The 25,127-nt window shown below is 40.5% G+C and overlaps 1 protein-coding gene and 2 pseudogenes across 1 annotated transcript; 1 reads left to right on the top strand and 2 right to left on the bottom strand.

The window, feature by feature from the left end:
* The first annotated feature begins 2,938 nt into the window (after nucleotides 1-2,938).
* Nucleotides 2,939-6,919, top strand: LOC119881881 (annotated as a pseudogene).
* Nucleotides 6,920-11,850: 4,931 nt separating this feature from the next.
* LOC119881880 (ATP synthase subunit g, mitochondrial-like) lies at nucleotides 11,851-13,613 on the bottom strand. The gene is made up of 3 exons (XM_038691968.1): nucleotides 13,455-13,613; nucleotides 12,906-13,066; nucleotides 11,851-12,055 (listed from the first exon to the last, which is right to left on the bottom strand). The coding sequence occupies exons 1-3, from the start codon at nucleotides 13,504-13,506 to the stop codon at nucleotides 11,957-11,959; spliced, it is 312 nt and encodes a 103-aa protein (XP_038547896.1). The 5' UTR covers nucleotides 13,507-13,613; the 3' UTR covers nucleotides 11,851-11,956.
* A 320-nt stretch (nucleotides 13,614-13,933) lies between these two features.
* LOC119881879 lies at nucleotides 13,934-23,482 on the bottom strand (annotated as a pseudogene).
* Nucleotides 23,483-25,127: the final 1,645 nt, after the last annotated feature.

The raw sequence follows: 25,127 nt of genomic DNA, 5'->3' as shown, positions 1-25,127 counted from the left end.
CGCTGCTTTATTATGATGTTTGAAAGGACACACGCACTTTACGCAAGTCAGCTGTAATACTGTCTAAAATAAGAAATATGTCGCTTGAAACCAAAGCAGTTATAAGAATGTTTACTTTTCTTAGCTAAGTATGTTGCTCTGTAGATTTCATCATACAGTGAACACACCTCCCAGCCAAGATGGAGTTTCGGGGCTGTTGAAATGGAGATAGGAATGCAACTACACTTGATAGCCCAGATAACGGGAGGGCCAAGAAAGCCTACTTAAAAGATTCCATTGTATTAGAGCCAGCAGGGCCCGAGCTCCAGTGCCAGGCATTATAGGGTCTGTTGTCCGTCAACAACAGTGCCCACGGCTGACATGAAAGACTAAATGTAGCATGTTATTTGACAAAAGATTCCACTGACAGGGGTCATAGTCCTCCAGATCCAAATTACTGATTTTAATTTCAAATAATAATTTTTACCTTCAAAAGGTAAGAATAGAGAATTATATTATGATTACATACAAAGTTACAAAGTTAATAGTCATATTTAATATTCATTGCACCTACTTTACATGTGAACTCAATAAGTCTTATTCTATTTCCAATGACACTGACAAATTCAACAAAATAATATCAGTTATAGGGGTATGTGGTTGAGCTTAGTCACTCTCCAGAGTTTTAGTGACTTGTCTGCTTATCTAAGTTTATTGTCTTAATCATATCAACAGTATTTAAATTGCATTTCAACAGGCCTCAAAACTGATCTCGAGTAAGACATTTTATTATTGTCTTGAAAAGCATTTTCCTCTCTTTGCACATTTTTATGTTTTTATTTTTTATTTTTTTTAGTTTGTTCGCCTTGTTATCTGAGCCACCAACGGTTCTCCTTGACTTCTGCTGCACCAACTCAACATTTCTTTCACCTAAGAATCTGTTTCATAGGCTTATGAGAACAAACATTAAATGAACATCTGTCAAGCGTGCATTATTTACATATGACCCTAGCTCAACTTAAAAGCATGTGATACAAAATGCAAATATGCTTTCCCTGAACTTCCTCATGTTGCAGGTTTGTAGGACAAGGACTCCGTAGTCCAGTGGTTAGGTAAAACAAGCCACAAACAATGCACACAAAATCTTACCATGCCATTTTGTATTTTATGTCAAATCTGGTAATTGTTGTCACGATACCTTAAAAATAACAGGACCACTATTTTTGCAGTAGTCCGGTTTTTAGTAGGACATTGTTTCAGTACTCTTGTGTATGTGCCAGCATCAACAAATGTGTCAACTGATTTCCCAAAACACACTTAAATATTGTGTCTTCCTGTTTTTATTACTCACACTCAGTAATGTGGGTCCCTATTTCCTTTGATCAAATAGCCATTTGTGTTCTCCTGCACTCGCCTTGCAGTGAGCACGCACACTGAACTTTGATGAAGGGTGACCTTTCTCCTTGAAACGTAGACTGAGCTATCCATGATTTTGAAGTTTCTGTCTGCTTCATCAAAGAACACTGGAACTTGCTACTCCTTTAGCGAGGCTTGTTGTTAAATCATAAATTCTCAAATAAATAGAGGTTTTGGTCATATATGCACTGTATAGTCCTCTATCATGAGTTAGAAACTCCAAAATAAATCCAAGATATATTCAAAGTCTTGTCCCTTGGCGGTGGTCTTTGCCACCAACAGGTAGTTAATCTGTAAGCACAGAGTGCCCTCTTTACTCTGGAGGAAGGAAGGAAATACTGGCTTATCAGAAACCGGACCAAATATGGAGTGGTGAAACTACCTAGTGTAGTTTCACCACAAGTGAAGGTGCAGCCAATGTACTTTTTACAACCTTAAATACACTTTCTTTTTTGTTACATGATTATGCATCAGACAGTAAATGCAAAATACATTGCACAAATTTTATTTCAAGCAAGAATTCCTGCACATTAGGGACTTTGATGTTGAACAAAAGATAGAAAAACACTGCAGAAATACTGTGGATTACTGGTAGACACCAATAGACTAGGCCTAATTGAAATGCTAATCAGAGTCTATGATGTCAGCAGGCACTTCAAGTTGCAGAATGAGTCAGGGGTCACAGGGTTACATTAGGTAACTATGAGTGAGACATTTCTAGGAATGAAATAATGCAAGTTAACTTCTAGTGAAGCACGCACACAAATATGTACATTATGCATTGCAATGACACCCCTGCACCTGAAAGGAATGTTCTGCATGTGTACACGCACTGTGCACGTGTGTTTCCGTTTGGTGTCTCAACCCAACCATGAATATATTCCTTCTGTTGCACAAACGTGGAAAAAAAATGTCAGTAAACCAGTAGATTCAGTAAAACTGAATCGACTGGTTTGACTGGACAAAGTGCAAATACTGCAACCCTGAACAAGTTTGTGATGATAAAAGGAGCAAACCGGGATGTTTGATATGATTTTGAAACTCTGCTTGAGCTCACAGCGTCTTTGTTTGATTATTGGGTGGTCCCTTAAATTCCTACAGTACCTTAGGCTACATTTATGTTTGTCGGACTATAACCGGTTTAAGACAATGGCAATTCTGTCTGACAACAATAGGTGGAAATACAGCTGCCGAGAAGTGTGTGCACAATACATCCACAGATGAGCCACATGAGAACTTCGGGAAAAAAGGATACCATGAGGAAAATGGGAGCTTTTTCTAGCACATTTGTTGCAACTTCTTGCACCTTTTATTCATTCTTTTTCTTTCGCTCCTTTCTGTCCTTTCTCTTTCTCACCTCTCCTGTCTGCCCGCCCTCTCCCTCTCCCTTCCCTCTCCCTCTCCCTCTCCCTCTCCCTCTCCCTCCCTCTTTGCTCAACCTGCTTATCTGAACTGGGCAGGGCTCGATATACTCACAACACAGGGGGAGGGCCTTGTCTGCTTTCAATCAATAACCTCTGGAATTCAGAAATACAAGTAGGTCGTGTTTCTGGCAGGTTGTTCCACACTCTTGAGGGCGGGCTCCTAGGCACACTCGACAAAATTTCTAACTGCTCCTGGCATTCTCTGTCTGTTTCCGACAGTGTTTTGAGTCCATTACAATGGCTGATCACACTACTCCAGATTACTTCAGCTGTTCTCTGTGTCTAAACCTCCTAAGGGACCCTGTGGCTATCCCCTGTGGCCACAGTTTTTGTATGGACTGCATCAGTGGCTACTGGAATGAAGCTGACTACACGGGGATTTACATTTGTCCCCAGTGTAAGATCACATTCACCCAGAGGCCGGTACTGCGACCAAATGCCACTCTGAGCATGGTGGCTGAGAAGATCAAGAAGAGCGGTCTGACCCTCAACCTCAACACGTCCCAGGGGAACCTCTATGCTGGACCAAGTGATGTCCCCTGTGACTTCTGCTCTGGAAAGAAATTAAAGGCTGTGAAGTCCTGTCTTAACTGTCTGGCGTCCTACTGCGAGAAGCACCTGAAGCCACACTATGAATCAGCCACATTCAAAAGGCACAAGCTGGTGGATGAGCTGGGAAACCTGGACAGGAAGATTTGCCCGCAACACCAGAAGTCCCTGGAGCTCTTCTGTCGAACAGACCAGATGTGTATCTGTGCTATCTGCACAGTCAGTGAACACAGGGGCCATGACATTGTCTCTGCTGAGGCAGAGAGGGGCGAGAAACAGGTAAGAAATCCTCCTGTCTCTGTTGATGGCTCCTTTTAATGGACTAAATTCTCAAAGGCACAAGAACAATATTGTACACCTATTAGAAAAGTCACATTCAATCAGCTTCTCAGAGAATGAAAGTATTATGTCAGAAAGATGAGCAGTGTACTATTTAATAAGAGAAAACACAAGATGAAACTCACCTCTTAATACAATTCTAGTGTGTTTTTCAGACAGATGAACCTTTTAAAAGAGGCACAACCTTGACCCATAGGAAATATATAGTGATTTGAGTATTTTGAGTGAAAGCAAACAGGGTGTTTTTCCCAACTCCTGCCCCTGTACTACGACTGGCAGTTGTACTTTGACCCATTTCGTCAATGCTATCAGCTAAACTGGCATTCACTGGCAAACAAATCCAGCTCTCTGAAAGCTGCTTTTTCTGAAAGTTCCATCTGTGGGATAGATACACAGAAACTGCAGACTTCCTTCTGCTCCATTGGTTCCCACCTGTGGGAGTGCATCTAATGATACTGGAATGTCAGGGAGTCAAGGCCTTCAACACCTCATGCTCAACCAATCACAGTGTTTGTAGCCGCAGCAATGCACATTCAAATGACTCACCAGTCACACTGCCCAAAACAATGTAGAGTAGATAAGGATGTCAACAGATACTGTAGTACAAAGCTGCAGTGTTCAGAGAACTATAGATTTTATGTGTTTTTATGGTAGCCAGGAATTTGGGCTAAAGAGTTTTTAGGGTATGATGAGGTAATAATTCACCCCGCTGTTTTCTGTACAACATAGGGACTCTGGTTTCTCTCATACAGCGATTTACAACCTGAGTTTCACACATCTCACTCCGTCTCCCGCTCTCTCCCCTCCCCTCTCATGTTCACCCCACCCTCCCTAGATTCCCCACATTCCTCAAGCTTATCTTGAAGAATGGGTTGGTGGGCTCGAGTAAAAGCTGAATTAGAAGCCGTCTATTCTGCATGTCAGTGCTGTGTGCACCTTGAAACATCTTTTTAAAAGTCAGGCAGCGGTAGATTCACATTCCTCACATGGCCAGAATTCCATTACAGATTTCCCCCCCACCTCTTCCTCTGAGATAAAAGCTGGCCTTATTAAGAAGATTCTTTGAGTAGGGTTTAGTAGACATGCCAAAGGGCCTCCCCAGATATTCCTTGATGAGAAAGAATGTTTTCATTGAACCAACATGTGGCTTTACATCTCACACAATTAAACAGCATGACGTTCGACTACATGTTATAATTTGAATTGAATGCAGCTTTTGAAGAAGTATGCAAAATCTGCATATTAAATTAAAGGAAGCTATTAAAGCCAGACAGCATAGTAGAGTTCATGCTTAACAAAACAGTGAAATAGATGGCTGTGTAACATACCTTATTTTACAGAAACTCTTGGGAGTTTCCCAAGCTGAGATTAGACAAAAATGCCAGGAGAGGATGAAGGAGCTGGAGGAACTGAAGACTGCTGCAGATTCACTGAAGGTGAGGATTATGTGTTGATAATCCATAGATATACTATATCTTTCCACCAACCAACTTTCTTAATTATTAATATTTCAACCAGTAAATTTCATGTATTTCCATGCAAGAAATTGCTGTAAGATGTTTACTATTGCAGTGTCTTCTGTAAAACACTGACATCTCGGCTGTTCCGTCCAGAACTCGGCCCACAGAGCCATGGTGGAGAGCCAGAAGATGTTTGAGGACATGATCCGCGCCATTGAGAGGATGAGGTCAGAGGTGACCAAGCTGATTGGTATCAATGAGAAGGCTGCTTTCAACCAGGCTGAGGCTTTGATCGAGCGGCTGGAACAAGAGATTGATGAACTTAAGAAAAAAGAGTCCGGCCTCAAGCAGCTGTACAGCACCGATGACCACATCCATTTTTTGCAGGTAACATACAGCTTTAGAGCAACTATACATTTAAGAAATACATCTGGAGTTGCCATTTGATGGTGTTAACTCACAACACTTGCTTTTCTTTTCTCATCAGAACTTCAACTACCTCTGCACCCCCACTGATGACAGCTTCATACCCAGAGTGACGGTGAACCCTGACTTCTCCTTCGGGGCTGTCAGGAAAGCTGTGGCTGAGATCAAGGAACGCCTCGAGGAGTTTGGCAGAGAGGAGCTGCTTAAGATCTCCAAGTCAGGTCTGACTTTAACAGCAGAAACACAATACTTCTACATGATGGCCAGAAAGCAACAAACTTGCTAACTATCAATGTGTTCTGTCTTACAGTGACTGAGGTCCCAGTGTACACTACAGAAAGTCGAACATTGGACAGAAGGAGCAGAGGTGAGCGCTGTCACGTCTGTAGGAAGTTAATTATTATTTAGGTTGATAATGTAGTCGCCATATATTATTGGAGGAAAAACCACAAAGCAATTATAAATGATAAAATTGCAAAAACGCATCAACAAAAGAATTAAAGGCATGTGTGTGGGTGTATGCAGTTCACATTGACCTAACACAGTGATTGTTCATGTTCAGGCAAAGAAATGGCAGTGGACAACGCTCCTCCTCCAGAGCCAAAGGGCAGAGCAGATTTTGTGAAATGTAAGTATCTGGTGTATTTACCTGAAATATGTCAGTTGATGACTAACACAATTCAGTTACCAAATAAATATATAAAAATGTATTGCTTCTTCTCCTTCAGACTTCTGCCAGCTGAAACTGGACCCTAGCACAGCCTACAAGGAGCTTTACATCTCTGAAAACAACAGAAAAGTCATCCGCACCAGGGACCTGCAGCCCTACGGAGACAACACGGAGAGGTTTGACAGCTTTGCCCAGGTGCTGTGCCGGGAGGCCCTGTCCGGAGGCGCTTCTACTGGGAGATCGAATGGAGTGGGGAGTTCTCCGTTGGAGTGGCCTACAAGAGCCTTAGTCGGAAGGGCAAAGGCTCACTGTGTCTGCTGGGCTACAACGACAAATCCTGGAGTCTCCTGTGTTCTGACACAGGTTACTCCGCCTGGCATAACCGGGTGGACAAAGCCATCAACGCCCCCCACTCCCCCAGGATAGGCGTGTACCTGGACCACACTGCGGGTGTGCTGGCATTTTATAGCATTGGCAGCACCATGACCCTCCTGCACAGGTTTGAGACCAAATTTGTTGAGCCCCTCTATCCAGGCTTTGGAGTTGGAACCTCAGTCAAGATCTGCAACATCAAATGAACACTGATATCTGAGCTCTTATCTGAAAATCTGAACATATTTTCCATGTGCTTCTCATAATATACAGCAATGCTTTTCGTAATACGTATTTTTGAAAATTTGGAAACTGTACCAAACTACATTATTATTTAAGAAAAATATCCCTCTTAAATGCGGTATATACTGTTTTTTTTTACTTTTTTACTTTTTACATTATACAATGTTTTGCATTTGCTGTTAAATCACATTTACAAGACATTATCAAAATACATAATTACTACATAATCCCACAAACACAATATAAATACAAGTGTTATCCTTTTTTTGCATATAATAATAACTGCTTGATAATTACATATTAACATGTCTGCACGCATGTGCTCGCCTCTCAGTGAGCTAAACGTGTTAATGTTACATGCACAGAATACATTTTTACACTACATATTACTTCACAAAGGGTGTGACATATTTCAAGTGATGATGTAATTATAAAGCACAGTGAGTGTACAGTAAGTTAACCTGTTTTTTTTTTTATGATAGGTCATTACATTGTTGGCCAATATTATTGCATAATTCATTTCAAATATATTACACTCTTACGATCGGTATGATTAATACAACAAGCTTTATATTGGTGCTTTTACAGGTATTATTATGGTTCCAACACATCCAGAAGAATATTTCATCGTCATTTCACTGTCATGTTTTGATATCATCTGATAGTTGCTGAGAGTCTTTACAGTTTTAGTTTTTTTACTTCACTTGAACTAACCCCTATTTAATTTGATGTATATTTACTTGTATAATGGACAACCAGAGTATAATTGATACCAAGAAAAGACTTGTTTTGTAACAAAATTATTCATTGCAAGTTCTAAATAAAGAGCTACATGAATTTTGTGATTTTTTTTTATTATTATCTATACATAGAAACATATGGATTAAATGTTACTACATCTACACTGCCAAATGAAATGTCTCATTGGATTAGAAATGATAGATCTGTTAAATGTGGATTTAAATGAGAAAATAGAACCGCTCTCTACTTTCAGTACTAACGCTACCTGAGTAGTGACAATACTGACAGCTCCCTCTATCGGTTGCTTACAGGAATTGAACCGAAATAAAATTGTAATGACCACCGTTACTATGATATAATGTATGTACTGTATAAAATATACAGGTGCATTTTAGAAAATTTAAGTATTATGGAAAGGTTCATTTTTTTACATAATTTATTATATAAATTATTAACTTTCATATGTTCTAAATTGATTACACAAAGTGAAATATTTCAGGGTTGTTTTTTAAATCCTGATGATTTCGGCTTACAGCTCACGGAAATCAAAAATCCATCTTAAAATATTCCAATAAATAATATAGAATACAGAAATGGAGGGTAAGCCACAGAAGGTCATTGCTGAAAGGGCTGGCTGTGTCAAAGCATATTCATGGAAAGTTGACAGGAAGGTTAAAAAGTGTGGTAGGAAAAGGTGCACAAGCAACAGGGATGACAGATGAAAGTAAATTTTGCTTTTCATTTGGAATAGTCCCAGAGTCTAGAGGATGAGTGGAGAGGCACAGAATCCAAGTCCAGTTTAAAGTTTCCACAGTCTGTGATGATTTGGGGGGCAATGTTATCTGCTGGTGTTGGTCCACTGTGTTTTAGTAAGTCCAGAGTCAATGCAGCATCTGCCAGGAGGTTTTAGAGCATTTCACGCTCCCATCTGCTGACAAGCTTTATGGAGAAGCTGATTTCCTTTTCCTGCAGGACTTGGCACCTGCCCACAGGTCCAAAACCACCTACCGGTTTGCTGACTATGGTATTACTTAGCTTGATTGGCCAGTCAACTCGCCTGACCCAAACTCCATAGGGAATCTATGTGGTTTTGTTAAGAGGAAAGTGAGAGACACCAGACCAACAACACAGATGAGCTGAAGGCAACTATCAAAGTAACCTGGGCCTCCATAACATCTCACCAGAGCCACAGGCTGATTGTCTCCATGCCACGCCGCATTAATGCAGTAATTTGTGCAAAAGGAGCCCCGACCAAGTACTGAGTGCATAAATTAAGCTTTTTCAGAATTTTTTAACTTTTAAGAAGGTCAACATTTCTGTATTAATCATTCTTTATTCTAATATTTTGAGATATGGATTTCCATGAGCTATAAACTGTAATCATCAAGATTAAAACCAAAACAGGCCTGATATATTTCACTTTTTGACTTAAAATATGGGAGGGAAATGAACTTTTCCACAACATTCTAATTTTCTGAAATGCACCTGTACATATACACTTACTGGCCACTTTATTAGGTACACCTTGCTAGTACCGGGTTCTTCAAACTGCCTTAATTCTTACATACTTTCAACGTGTTGGAAACATTCCTCAGAGACTTGGTCCATATTGACATGATAGCATCACACAGTTGCTGCAGATTTGTCGGCTGCACTTCCATGATGAATCATCCGTTCCACCACATCCCAAGGTGGATTGAGATCTGGTGACTGTGGAGGCCACTGGAGTGCAGAGAACTCATTGTCGTGTTCAAGAAACCAGTTTGAGGTGATTTGAGCTTTGTGACATGGTGCATTATCCTGCTGGAAGAAGCCATCAGAAGATGGGTACACTGTGGTAATAAAGGGATGGGCATGGTCAGTAACAATACTCAGGTAGGCTGTCACGTATAGACGGATGCTCGGTTGTTACAAGTGGTTATTACTGTTGCCTTTCTGTCACCTCGAACCACTCTGCCCATTCTCCTCTGACATCGACAAGGCATTTTTGTCCACACAGCTGCAGCTCAGTGGATGCTTTCTCCTTTTCAGATGGTCCTCTGTAAACCCTAGAGTTGGTTGTGCATTTAAATCCCAGTAGATCAGCAGTTTCTGAAATACTCAGACCAGCCTGTCTGGCACCACCAACCATGCCACGTTCAAAGTCACTTACATCCCCTTTCTTCCCATTGTGTTGCCTGGTTTGAACTTCAGCAAGTTGTCTTGAACACGTCTACATGTCTATGCATTGAGTTGCTGCCATTTCATTTGCTGATTAGCTACTTGGGTCAACATATAGATAGGCAAATATCTAGATGGCTTTTAACTGCATAAACAAGACAAATGCAAATCCAATGCATTTGTTAAGGAGGAGATGGGGTGTGCAACAGTTAAGTGAGTGGAAGGACAGAATTTTGTTTAGTTATATACACTGCTCAAAAAAAATAAAGGGAACACTAAAATAACACATCCTATATCTGAATGAATGAAATAATCTCATTAAATACTCCTTTCTTTACATAGTTGAATGTGTGACAACAAAATCACACAAAAATTATCAATGGAAATCAAATTTATCAACCCATGGAGTCAAAATGAGGCTCAGTAGTGTGTGCGGCCTCCACATGCCTGTATGACCTCCCTACAACGCCTGGGCATGCTCCTGATGAGGTGGCGGATGGTCTCCTGAGGGATCTCCTCCCAGACCTGGACTAAAGCATCCTGGACAGTCTGTGGTGCAACATGGCGTTGGTGGATGGAGCGAGACATGATGTCCCAGATGTGCTCAGTTGGATTCAGGTCTGGGGAACGGGCGGGCTGGTCCATAGCATCAATGCCTTCCTCTTGCAGGAACTGCTGACACACTCCAGCCACATGAGGTCTAGCTTGTCTTGCATTAGGAGGGACCCAGGGCCAACCGCACCAGCATATGTCTCACAAGGGGTCTTAGGATCTCATCTCGGTACCTAATGGCAGTCAGGCTACCTCTGGCGAGCACATGGAGGGCTGTGCGGCCCCCAAAGAAATGCCACCCCACACCATTACTGACCCACCACCAAACCGGTCATGCAGGAGGATGTTGCAGGCAGCAGAACGTTCTCCACGGCGTCTCCAAACTCTGTCACGTCTGTCACATGTGCTCAGTATGAACCTGCTTTCATCTGTGAAGAGCACAGGGCGCCAGTGGCGAATTTGCCAATCTTGTGTTCTCTGGCAAATGCCAAACGTCCTGCACGTGTTGGCTGTAAGCACAACCCCCACCTGTGGACGTCGGGCCCTCATACCACCCTCATGGAGTCTGTTTCTGACCATTTGAGCAGACACATGCACATTTGTGGCCATGCTGGAGGTCATTTTGCAGGGCTCTGGCAGTGCTCCTCCTGCTCCTCCTTGCATAAAGGCGGAGGTAGCGGTCCTGCTGCTGGGTTGTTGCCCTCCTACGGCCTCCTCCACGTCTCCTGATGTACTGGCCTGTCTCCTGGTAGCGCCTCCGTGCTCTGGACACTACGCTGACAGACACAGCAAACCTTCTTGCCACAGCTCGCATGATGTGCCATCCTGGATGAGCTGCACTACCTGAGCCACTTGTGTGGGTTGTAGACTCCGTCTCATGCTACCACTAGAGTGAAAGCAACCCAGCATTCAAAGTGACCAAAACATCAGCCAGGAAGCATAGGAACTGAGAAGTGGTCTGTGGTCACCACCTGCAGAACCACTCCTTTATTGGGGGTGTCTTGCTAATTGCCTATAATTTCCACCTGTTGTCTATTCCATTTGCACAACAGCATGTGAAATTGATTGTCAATCAGTGTTGCTTCCTAAGTGGACAGTTTGATTTACAGGAGTGTGATTGACTTGGAGTTACATTGTGTTGTTTAAGTGTTCCCTTTATTTTATTTATGTATATGTGTCTCCTGGTTTTCTCAGCAGACAATTTTCCACAAGAATGTGATTATAAAGTATAGTAAGTAAAGTCCACATGAGGGTCCTTGTAACAAACTGAGTTTGTCTAATCACAGTCATCCCATGATGTCATTTTCACAGCAGACACGATGTTACCAATACAAATAATGATATCTCCGTTGTCTGACAGTGAGCCAGCATGTACTATACCAAACCCCTGAAACTAAAGCAGCTAAATGGAATCCAGCCATCGTCCACTCTATGAATACCAAAAACACTTTTGTATTTTTGTCACACTCATTTGTTAAATAAATGCATGTCATTAAATGCAAGGAGTCACAAAACAAGATGTTTTTTGGACAATAGACATCTGTTTATTGGTTCCCAGGATTCTTGCAAGAAGTTGAGCATACAATGCTCAAGAGAAAAAAAAAAGAAGCTCGACAGTCCTAAATTTAGACATCATAGCCAATGATGCCTCCTTTGCCAATGCACTCTCCAATGTAGAACCACATCAACACTTCAGTGGCCACCAGTCCATTCCTGAAAGCATCCTGTGAGGAAACAAAACATTGAATTAGATTTGCTTCTGGAGAAATGCATCAAGCTAAATCTAAGATTAGCCACAGATGATCTTCCTGTCATTGTTTTTCTGGAGAATTGATTAAATCATGTTTTCATTTCATACAGCAGACTTTACCAGAATAATGACATAATAAATTCTCATGTGTCCTTAATCACTGACAGTGATCAAGTGTTTCAGATTGCAGAACATCCCCTCAAGTTCCACTAGACTGATGTGATCCTGTACTGTAGATCACATTAGCTGATTTGCCAAGGTTTTGTGAGCTGCACAGCTGAGATTTTGGTCTCCACCATTTTCATAAGAAAATGTTTTCTGATATAAGTTTTTTTTTTCTTTTAAAGAAAACAGTTCTCAGAGATGTCTCCTGAGTGACCAAGGTATTCTTTCACAACATGGTATATTTTAATGCTGAAACATTCTATTCACCTCCATTGATTCTACAAGGATTAAGAATATAATATTTTTGAAGATGAATGACATTTACAATTGAAGAATACTGCACACTGGTTTACAGTTCACCATGGTAGTGAAACCTTCATGGCAACAGAGTCTTCGGGATATCATAAAGTATCCACTTCTCATTAGTTTGAATGTTCCCTACAGATATTACAGTCTAGTGTTCTGTATGAATGTAGGAGACATGTCTTGAGAACCAGCTCTGAAGTCGGTATGGGACATAAAAAAACATAATTTAGATGCTTGTGTTTTCTAATGATATGGCATGGCATATTTTTAACCAATCACTGGAGATGTACATAAGTTCTCTTTATACACGCAGAAAACAATCAAACACAACAAGGTCGTAATAGCACACGCACCTTTACTGTTGTCTGACCGAGACGTCCTGTCTGGACACCCTTGATGAGGTTTGTGGCCCCCTCGATGGCCTTGGGGATCTCGGCAGGGGAAGGGGGGACAAGTTCAACACGGGCATAGTGCCAGAAGGTTGCTAGCCGGGGTTTGGAGTAGGTGACAGCGGCTAAGAGAGAACAAACATTGCAATTACGACTCTGTTGCAACTAAGTTAGCTTTGAGCTCCCTTGCATGCTGATTAGTGGCGTTAGCCACTTAGCTTTAGGGCGTATGCTAATTGAGTGTAAACAATACAAATAACGCGTGCCAGCTAGCAGAAAAGGAACGTAGACAGAGCAAATAAAACAACGTGAAATCTCATTTCAGTGTTGTCTGCACCGAATAGCATAGCTAACGTTATAGCTCTTCATTCAATTGATGGCTGGGTGTCGGGTGTAATTGACAACGTCGGCCGAGGTGACGTTAGATGTTGTCAATAAGGATGATCCTACCTTCACTTAAGTTCCCCATTATTGGATACATGTTGTAACTTAATAGCCACCAAATCAACTTACCGCCGACTAGAGTAGGTACTTTAGCGACCAGCTTTTGCACTGCTTGTGCCATGTTGACGTGTTTGTCGATGCTAACTGCTTCCCCGGCTCCTGCTAGCCGAGTGAATGTCACCTCCAGGACCAGGACCCGCGACTGCAGCTGACCACAGAAGTGCCTGTACAGAAAGAGCCTGCGGTGCTAACATTTGTTAAGAAATATACTCTTCTTGTATAATTGTAGTTTACATTATATGATGACATGTTTATTTGTCATACAACATTTGGACGCCCAGATTTCAACATAATTATATTCCCACTCTCCTCACAGTGTTTAGCCTTATAGTTAAGTTAGATAATCCATTATGAGTCAATGCACAAGTTACATTTTGCCAAATGGCCTCTAGAGGGCGCAGTAATCTGTATTGTTATGGTGGATCATAAACAGTATTTAAATACATTAGATAAAGATAATTCAAAAGGACATTAATTAGACATGTAAATAGGGGTTAAAGTGTATTTATAAATTTATTTTGTTCTTTATTTCAGAAGGGATCATGTACATTAATCAACATCCAAACAAAATGTAAATGCTCCTGAGTTAGCCACAGACTAGTTTTCATCGGCTTATACAGACTGCATATGCAAACATTTTATAATGTAGTATACTATAATATCATAATACCCTTTAAACATTGGCTATTCAACAAGAAACAATGACGTATCATATTAAGGAAATTTATGAGATCCATTCTGGGTCTAGTAGGCTATACCTTTCCAGGCTAAATAACTGGGAAATTGATGAAAGTAACAGCACACAGACTATACTTGGGAGGGACAAGGTCATCACCCAGAGCATGATCTGTCCATCAGATCACATCTCAGCCAAGAGCCCAACTCCACCAAATGATGTCATGGACAATCAGATGTCTAGTGTATATGGTCAGATCAGTTACATGAAAATCTTGATTACATACGTTGTGCTTTAACACTTCACATCAGCACTTTCACAATTGTTTAAAACTTGTATCATGTCATGTTTCAATTAATTTTCACATTGCCATTTTGTGTGTTTGTAATATGTGTTTAGGTGTTTATGTCATTTATGGGAGTTCAACATGGCAAACAGTTCTGAATATTCATATTCATATTATTTTAGCTACATTTGAGTTATATTCTCAATTCTTAAAACACATACACATAATCCTCCACTCACATCCAAAACAATACAATTTACACTTTTTATGTAAAATTAAAGGGCCATACCTGTGTTTTTCCTTAATTATCATTAGTACTTAACATAACTGCTGAACACTTTCAAAATGAAAATGTGTTTGGTGTCGAATGTGTTTCTTCTTTCACACAGGCACTGGGTTCTATTCATCTCAGTCCAATAAGAAATTTGGTTTATAGATATTATGGTCCTTTACACTGTGGAACATTTTATTTATTCAGTATTTTATCTGATTGTGATCATGTGTGGCAATTTTTGTTTAAAACTAAACGTTCTACATCTATAGATTTATAAAACTGAACCAAAAGACATTTTCATATCACACTACAAAATGTCTTTGTGAGTTGACACTGTTACAGTTTCATCTTGTTTTTTATCTGTTTCATCACGTGGATTCCTTTGTGAAACCCCGGGATTAGATTAGATTAGATTAGACCTCCACGCCAATATAAGAACAACAACAAAAGTTGAGTTTTCTTGTTCAACTCAGTCTGAAGTCTCTTGTGTTGGCAGTATGGTCTGGAAGAATGTCTTCAGAATTGTGTGAGCATCTTTGTTGCTTACAGGAATGTAATCTCATAATTTTCATCCTCCTGCTGAGATACAAACAAGAAAATGAGGTAAAGATTATGTTCATGATTAATTGAAACATAGATTATGTACTAGGTTGTTTTTTACTTCACTCACTGTTAAATCTTTGGTAGGTGAGCTAGTCTGCTTCAACTTGTTGTAGCTAGTTTTATCCATGACTAGTAAGGTAAGAAAATGTCCTCCTTCCTTCACAAGCATAATCACATCTTCCAGATATTTTTCTTCCACATTTTGTCCATTGACTTCCATCACCACATCACCCACTTGTAATCCTGTTTTGTACCCAGAGCCCCCAAATGCCACCTACAGGAGAAAAACAAATCTACCAACACATTCGACAAAAATGTCCAGTAACGAGGTAATGTTCACCAAGTGCAATACAGCACTTCATCCCCACCTGGCTAATGAAGGTCCCAGCATGCTTTGGGACACAGCCCAGGTTAAAGCCAAACCCCACAGGGCCTTTTTGAAGAGAACAGTGCCTAGGCTTGCAAGAGCCATCTACTTCTTTTTGTGGGGACTGCTGTGCTGCAGAGGCTGGTTCGCTGCTCTCCTTTTCTCTCTCATCAGCATCATCCTCACAGAAAAGAAGAGGCGATAGACCCAACTGTAGAAACAAAAATAAGGAAAGAAACCATAAACCCTGACTCTTATCTGATATGAATTGCATTTAGATGTACAGTGGGGGAAATAAGTATTTGACCCCTTGCTGATTTTGCAGGTTTGCCCACTTACAAAGAATGCAACAATCTACAATTTTAATCATATGTACATTCTAACAGTGAAAGACAGAATCCCAAAGAAAATTCCAGAAAATCACATCATATGAATTTATAAAAATTGATAGCCATCTGATGAGGAAAAACAAGTATTTGACCCCCTACCAAACAGCAAGTATTCTGGCTCCTACAAGCCAGTTAGTCTTTCTTTAAGACACAGCCCCAATCCCAACCAATTATCTACATCAAATACACCTGCCTCACCTCGTTACCTGTATAAAAGACACCTGTCAACACCCAAACAACCAGCATCCAACATCACCACCATGGGCAAGACCAAAGAGCTTTCTACGGACATCAGGGACAAGATTGTTGATCTGCACAAGGCTGGGATGGGCTACAAGAGAATCGGAAAGCAACTTGGAGAGAAAAGATCAACTGTCGGTGCAGTTATCAGGAAATGGAAGAAGCACCACACCACCGCCAACCTCCCTCGGTCTGGGCCTCCACACAAGATCTCGCCTCGTGGGGTGTCCCTGATCATGCGAACGGTGAGGAATCATCCCAAAACCACAAGGGGGGAACTGATGAATCAACTGAAGGCAGCTGGGACCACAGTTTCAAAAGAAACGGTTGGTAACACACTACGCCGTCATGGATTGAAATCCTGCAGCGCACGCAAGGTTCCCCTGCTCAAGAAGAAACATGTACAGGCCCGCATGAAGTTCGCCATTCACCACCTGGACGACTCAGAAGAGGCCTGGAAGAAGGTGATGTGGTCAGATGAGACCAAAATAGAACTTTTTGGCCTCAATTCAACTCGTCGTGTTTGGAGGGCAAAGAACACCGAGTACAACCCAAAGAACACCATCCCCACCGTCAAGCATGGTGGTGGCAACATCATGCTTTGGGGGTGCTTTTCAGCCAAGGGGACGGGACAACTCCATCGTATTGAGGGGAGGATGGACGGGGCCATGTATCGTGGAATTCTGGACCAACATCTCCTTCCCTCAGTGAGAGAGCTGAAGATGGGTCGAGGATGGGTGTTTCAGCACGACAACGACCCTAAGCACACCGCCAAAGCAACAAAAGAGTGGCTGAAGAAGAAGCACATCAAGGTTCTGGAGTGGCCTAGCCAGTCTCCAGACCTGAATCCAATTGAAAATCTTTGGAGGGAGCTTAAAATTCGAGTTGCCAGGCGACAACCTCGGAACCTGAATGATTTGGAGGCTGTCTGCAGGGAGGAGTGGGCCAACATCCCTGCCGAAATGTGCACAAACCTTGTCACCAACTATAAAAACCGTTTGACATCTGTGCTGGCCAATAATGGCTTTTCTACAAAATATTAACATGCTGTTTGTCCAGGGGGTCAAATACTTGTTTTTCCTCATCAGATGGTTATCAATTTTATAAATTCATATGATGTGATTTTCTGGAATTTTCTTTGGGATTCTGTCTTTCACTGTTAGAATGTACATATGATTAAAATTATAGATCGTTGCATTCTTTGTAAGTGGGCAAACCTGCAAAATCAGCAAGGGGTCAAATACTTATTTCCCCCACTGTAGCTTCCAAATATATTACTGATGTTATATCTTCATCTCCACTGTTTAAAGAAACATCTGATAAATCATTTTTTGTTTAGCTTGGACAATGTTGGGGTGAGCCACATCTCAAGCATTTGGATAAATAAAATCTAAATAAAATTGTGTTTCCATGCATGTGGAAAGTGATGCCTACCTGGGTGTAAAACTCCATCCCCTGGGGAGTGATGGTGGTGAGGGAGACTTGTTGTCCACTCAGTCTCACTCTCTCTACAATCTCCTCATGTGACAGTGATTCCACTGACTGTCCATTGACTTCCAGCAGCAGCTCTCCATCGTGCATACCTGCCCTCTCTGCTGGACTGCCACTTTCCATCTTACGCAGAACATTAACTATTATTGGAAAATACACAGATATTTTAGTCGAAGACTAGAGTCTGGAATGCTTGTGTTTGAGTTTTACGCTCTGTTTGTCCTCTCACATGTGCGTCCTGATGGTGCCTTTTCCAGCCGAAGTAGGAAGCCGTAGCCCTCAGGCCAGAGACCAGGTGGAGTTTTCTGGCTCTATATGGCAGGTTGTGTGGAACAGCCATGGTGGGCAAGATGGGCATCCCCTGTCGCATGTAGGTCTTCTCACTCTCACTGTCAATCACTAGGATGGTGATGTGATTGCCACTTTTTTTCATCTGCAGCAAAACATTATTTGTTACAGCCAGACAAGGCTGGAGAACATCAATCTGGTAATTCTTAGTGGACCTATTGTTTGTATCTGCCAAGCTGCTGAGCTGCCAAGCTACGTTACACTTACTACAAACATGCACACAGCTACACACACACACACAGTGAAGGAAGATTGATTCAACAAATGAGTGATACAGAGTGAAATTGTAAGTTGTTATTGACTATTGCTTGGTTAACTTTAGCTACATTTACTTGATGTAATGGAAAGGGATAAGAAAGGAAAGGATATTTTAGTTGACTATGGAAAACACTAGGTAGCGTGAACGCCATTGATAAAACCTATCTATATAGCTAACAATGTTGTCAGTGAAAACTACAGTAAATGTCATAGTGTCCCTGTTAATGCGTTGTACCAGTATATCCTTCAATTTATTGACCAGATATTGGAAGATATTTAGAGAGAGAGAGAGAGAGAGAGAGAGAACATTGGCAGGGCAGCTGATTCTGAGGTCAGCAGTGGTCTACAGATCTAAGGAAATGTGCGTTGTTGTTTTTTCTTCTAACAGTAGGCCGCAGTTGGCAGGTCTAGTACCAAGGCATATCCTAAACTAAATTATTTTATAATATTTATTATATATGATATCTTCTGATCCACTTAAATTTCTGCATTTATTGGCTTTAATAAATTAAATAAATATGTAGATGTAAATGTAGACTAGGCTATACATGATCATATACCCACAGATATACAAACACACAGATTAATATAATATAACATAATAAAATAATATAATAAAATGAAAGCAATCATGCATACATACTCCAAATCTTTTATACCTTCCGCCATCAGGTCATTAAATTCGACAGTAGCCACACTAAATAGGATCCTTATCAACAGCTTACATGATAAAGTATTTGTACAAGCCAAACTACAGAGCAAAATCACACTCTGATTAAACCAATCTACAGTGCAGTAACAGTAATTAGTGTAATTTAATAGCATTTTTCAGACATGCAACTTATCTAATAGAGAGAGGAATTAGATATGTCATTACATTATCACACATTTGCATGAGCAGACAGATAGCATTTAAGTCATTTTTGTTAAATAGAGAGGAATTGGAAAAGGAGAATATGGCTGTTCTTTTTACTTAACATCTTGGCTTCTTCAGTAACAAAGACAGTAGACAGTAACAAAAGATGCGAGCGCAAAGATTTTGCAAGCCTCCCCTCCCCGTTCAATCCTAGTGACGTCCCTGTTTAATAACCAGTTTTAGAGTAAATGTCAGCAAATTAATAATTATTAATAAAAAGACTTCATACCATCTTGCTGAGTGCAGAGTGTGTGAGATCAGACACTGCTGCTCCATTCATCCACACCAGGTGATCTCCTTTACACACCCCTGCCTTTTCAGCTGCACCTCCTGCAACCAGGCTCACAGAGTAGCGACCTTTCTCTCCTGCAGAGCAGAAACACGAGGAGCAACTGACTAACACTGCACCGACATCAATTAATCTCGTACCTTGAACTCGTGATTACCTTCCATTGGTGTGAAGTTGATGCCCAGACCTGTCACAGGATCCCTGATGATGTGGCAGAGTCTGGGTGGCTTGTAGCCCTCGCACTTATACGCCATGACTAGACCTCGGAGGTCTTCACCACGGACACAGCCTGCTCATACTTCTTCCCATCCAACACTAATAAACATAACTGGTGTCTGCTTAGCGTTATCTTCCTAGCCACCTGATTCATAAAAAGGGAAATACAGTAGTTGCTGTTAGATTCCCATCAGTTCTTTGGAGATGCCTCTGACAATTCAATAATGCAGGGAGGTCATTTTACCTCTGAGTGAAAACATCGTCAACAAAGCAGTTGTTGACTTCCAGAAGCCTGTCTCCATCTTTAAGTCCACTGCGCCCTGCCACCCCTCCTGACACAACATTTCTGATTATGTGACCCTGGTGTCCCCTCTCCACCGCAGATGGAAGCCATAGGACTCCCCTTCCTCTCGTTTAAGAACACACAGATGTGGGCTGGGTGTCGACATAGAGTCTGAGCAGGAAGAGACAGAAAAGTGCTGTCAAACTTTAGAGTGACAGTTCTTTTTCAGACCTCATGATCTGAAACACAGAAGATCATGAGAAATGTGTGTGCAAGATACCTGCGTCGTCTGTGATGACCATCACTGGGTTGTCTATTCCCTCTTTAGGATTAAATGTAAATTTCCTGCAAAAGGAGTAGTAGAGACATTTGACATAAGTGTTCGGTTAAACTACTGACTTTAAATTCGGCACGAGTACAAAAAGAACAGCTGTGCACTTTAACCCTGCAGTATATTTTTTTCTAATTTTCAACCAACATAATCAATAATTTGCATCAATTACAATTACATTACAGTTTTAGTGCAGATTAATTGCATAACCTCACCTGTTAGTATTATTATTACAATAACAACGGCATAAATCTATCTATGCATAGTAGGCCTTATCTTATCTTAGTAATCTTAAAGATTACTCTCCAAAAGTCGGCATGTCAAGCCAGTCATTTATAATTGCAAAGCAGCATATACTAAACATTAATGCTATATGGTTTGGGGGGTACGTGAATGCTGTAATTCTGTTCAGGCTAAATGTCTCTAACTTTATTTTTATTGGTAGCTGTATAGTGTTCACATTTCAGTTTGACCTGACTTTGAAAAAATGACGAGGCTATTTCAGAATGTATGAACACTGTTGTAAGCAATTAGATGAAAAGCGTACTTACTCTGTTGAACCTATTTCCATCAAACCTTAAAAAACAGAGATCAAATAAATGTAATGGCTGTCGGAGCATAATATTTAGGTAGTGAACTTCACACATTTCCATACATATTTACCATATTTGGTAGAATAGTGTGATGTGGTTACCATATTCATTTTCAACAGATAACAATGTTCGACGCAGCAGCACAAAACAGACATCATCAACATTAACTTTCATTTGCATTATGATATATTGATTTGAACACTGTGAACGTCTGTGTGGTTCTGTCTGCTAAACTTGTGAGGTACCAGCTTATTTGAGCCTTGGATGACATATGTGCTGAATACCAGCAGAGGCACCATAAAACAGGGCTTGACTTTTGTGATTATCTTTAGTCTTTGTCCTCTCTAAACAGGGAGGGGATTAAGGAACATTAAAAAACCTTAAAGTTGCAAAAGTCTGATGAATATGTGACAGATAATCAAAACTTTTGTTTCTTTGTGGTTGGTGGCTACATTATTACACCAGGATAGCTGAGATAATGATACATTGGCTGTGGAAAAATACACTTGAGCCTTCTGATAAAAAACATTCTGATACACACAGCGCTGACCCTTGTGCAATCATGCACTGAGCAAGCGTCAATCAAGGGCAAGAACAATTTAAATGCTGTTCAAGCAAAATAGTCAGTTCTTGACACCTCAAAGTTTTCCAAAACATTCCTCTTACATGAAGGGCTGAATCATTATTTGAACGCTTTAATCATATATATCTGAGTTGAGTGTGCAATTCCCATTTGCGCAGATGACATTGCTTTATATTGTGTTGCTGACTCTGTCTCTCCAATTAGCCATACAGAAATTTATGCACTTTAATGCACTACAAGATGCACATACTAATATTAAATTAGCGTTAATGAAAATAAAACACAATTTATGCAATTCTCTAGATGCAAAGATACAGATTACAGTAACATACATATTTCCTATTTTTAGAGTCACAGAATGCCAATATCTGTGCATCTGGCTTCATGAGAAATTAACATTGAAACATCATATAGTAAACCATAAACTGTGACTGAAAATTAGCTTAGTGTACAGACACAGAAGCAGCTTCCATTTTAGCTGGTGAAACGATTGTTGAAGCAGTTTTCCTCTCAGATTGTGGGGATGTCATCAGGCTGCTGCCTTGACTCAAGGCTAAAGACTCCATTTACCTCTCTGCTCTCAGGTTCATTACTGCACTCACCACTGCACTTTGTATGATAAAGTTGGTTGGCCTTCCAACTCTGAGAGAAATAATAACTAGTGGCACTTATTTATCTCCCTAGTTGCTAAATTGCCATATATCATCCTTGCTGTTCTGGCACAGTGGCCTGTTATTAGCTGCTCCAGTGATTGATTGATGTTCCAGCAGCCTTGAACCACAGCCAATCCTGGAAAACCTGCCTTTGCTGTTAGTGCAGTGTCCTCATGGAATCATGTTTCATGAAAAAAAAAAATCAAAAAATCAAAAACACACCTTCCTACCTCTCTGTGTGTTTGTTGACTCTGTCTGTCTTTGTTATTATGTTTCTATTAACTGACGACAGGGCTTTGCCATAAAAGAGCATGTATTTGCTCAGCCAACCTACCCTGTATAAATAAAAGTTGAATAAAAAAATAAATAACAAAAATAACTTGTTCCTGGTTGCTCATCCTACCACAATGGCCATTAGAAGGACTGAAAATGTCTCAAACACTAAAATAAAAACAAACCGTTGTTTGCAATAACGTAACACATCATATCTACACGGCTAAGCAGCCCCTCTCCTGAATAGCTTATACCACAGGCACTTTGGTGTGCTAATGGATCACTGTTTGCTTTTCCCCACCATAAATCTTGTTTTAAATGTACTCGGGCATAGTTGTCCTAAATAAACAAACAACAAGCTGGTGAATTTCAACCGGGTCTGCTGAATAATCACAACCTTACTTCATAAAGATGAGAATTTGTGGGTGTAAATGGTGATCACAACTGGAAAACAGCATTTTTAAATACATTTTTAAGTACTTGGAAGTGCTGTTCAAACAGATAGAGTCTACTTGTTCAACAAGTATAGAAACCAAGTAAAGTGTTCCATTCAAAATGTCATTAGACACAAAGACATAGACAATGACGTGATTTAAATTTGATCCTAAATGCAGCAGAATAAAAAAGAGGGCACAGGCATGAGAAATACACTGAGAGTTCAAAATGTCAAAACAAAATGTAGAAATACAGTAAAATACACAGACAAGAAGGACAACATGGATGAGGCAGCTCAAATAAGATAGCTGGAAAACAAAAATCAGGACATTGTGAAAGGTTTGAATGTGTTACCTGTATTTGATCTCATGTTGTGTCTCTTACCCATCAGCTCATCAGTCACACACCACACAGAGTGACAACCGCGGGAGTACTGAACACTCAAAAATGTATTCTGACCCCAGAGAGACTCCTCCCTTTGAGGGACACCAGGCTTAATGTTTAATCTGTGTGAAATTTGAAGCACACATACCTGTGTGTAATTTCTGCTTTGTATCGTACCGTTGACTAAGAGTATGAAATGCATGAAAATACTGTTCCTTACAGTGCTATCTCAATGAATGACTTGCATCTTGTTATTCTGAAAAAAACTATCTGTGCCTGTTCCCATGAGAGTCACATACAAGCCTGACTGTCGGCGCCAAGGTCAAACACTCAGTGACAAATTGCACAAACAGATCAACATTCCAATAAAAATAACAGAGTAGTGATTTGCAGTTCAGCAGAGGTAATTGTTGCCAATGCACATGGTGAGCATGACTAAGAACTGATATACTGGAAATACAGATAAAAGAAGGATGACGGAGAGTGATGAGAAATCAAATAAGTCATGTCTATTTCACTTGAAGGTATTGGAGAGAGGAGCTATTAAATGGATTCATAGTTTTGTCTAAGGTGTACAGTGGTGTTTATAATTCTAATATGTACAATAGTGTCTGCTCGATAGCATGTCTGCACTCCTGTATAATTTTGTACATCTGCTTTTTTATACTGTGAAGTGCATTTTATATTTCACTGCACAAGCTCCCCACCCAGTGTTTTCCCTGTGCGTTTTTACTGATTATTGTTTATTGTTCTATTTAGCACTGTAGTCCATGTGACATGAAATTTCGTTCCCCTGACTATACATATGCGGAAATGACAATAAAGCTGTCATTAAGTAGGCCATTTCATCACATTTTTCTCCCATTTTTTAACTAAATTGATTGCGATGCTTCTTTGTCAGCATCGTTGCTCACATTTCTCTGGAAAACATCGTTACAGGAGATATGAGGAGATGGATGTGATGACTTCCAGCATCTTGAACGTTTATATGAGCTCAGGTTTTCAGAAATGATAATGAGTCAAGACCCTCAACTCCGATCTGCTTTCCTGTGTGCTAAAACCTCGAAAAAGACAACAGTAAAAGATCAACATTCCTGGTAAACACCATAGTTTTAACATGAAAATTGGAATATCTGCCCCAGATTTTAGCCGTAACTTATTAATAATGTCTGACCAAATACAACTCAAATACCATAAACTGCGCCTCCCACTGCACACACATGCTCATGGCATGACCTCTCACCTACTGAGAGTGTCTCCCATGAACTTAGGCAGCGACAGTATGTGCACCTCTGTCCGAACAAAAAGGTTTTATGTGGAGAGATTATCTTTTAATACAATCCCAGCACCCATTATGGTTTATTTGATCAGTTTCAATAACATTCCACCCAGGACTGTGAGTGTATGGCTGTGTGTGCATGTGTGTGTAGATCCACCATGCCAAGTGTCACCAAAGTGTCACAAACCTGAATTGTTCTTCTTCTTTTTTTATTTGTCAGGGACATTGCAAAAGAAACACATTGTAACAGGTTACAATAACTTGGGACAAATTTGTAGCATAAAGGGTTTCTGGCTAAAGCTAATTTGCGCCCCCTTTCCTTCAGGTTATGAATGTGATTGCAGTAATTAATTTGGTGTCCAGAAAACCTTTTTGGTTTGATTCAAATTACAGGTTATATTTGATGATGTTTTAAAAATACACCTCTGATTGGAACATTTGGTTGCTTGATTATTAACAATATGCGATTCCTTTACAAGGCAGTTAGGTGTTTTGGAGAGGAGAACTTGCTGCAA

This window comes from Micropterus salmoides, unplaced genomic scaffold (assembly GCF_014851395.1).
Source record: "Micropterus salmoides isolate LMB-PRFRI ecotype aquatic unplaced genomic scaffold, ASM1485139v1 Ms_hic_scaffold_2776, whole genome shotgun sequence".
NCBI lineage: Eukaryota > Metazoa > Chordata > Actinopteri > Centrarchiformes > Centrarchidae > Micropterus > Micropterus salmoides.
This window is presented reverse-complemented; position numbering and strand designations above follow the sequence as displayed.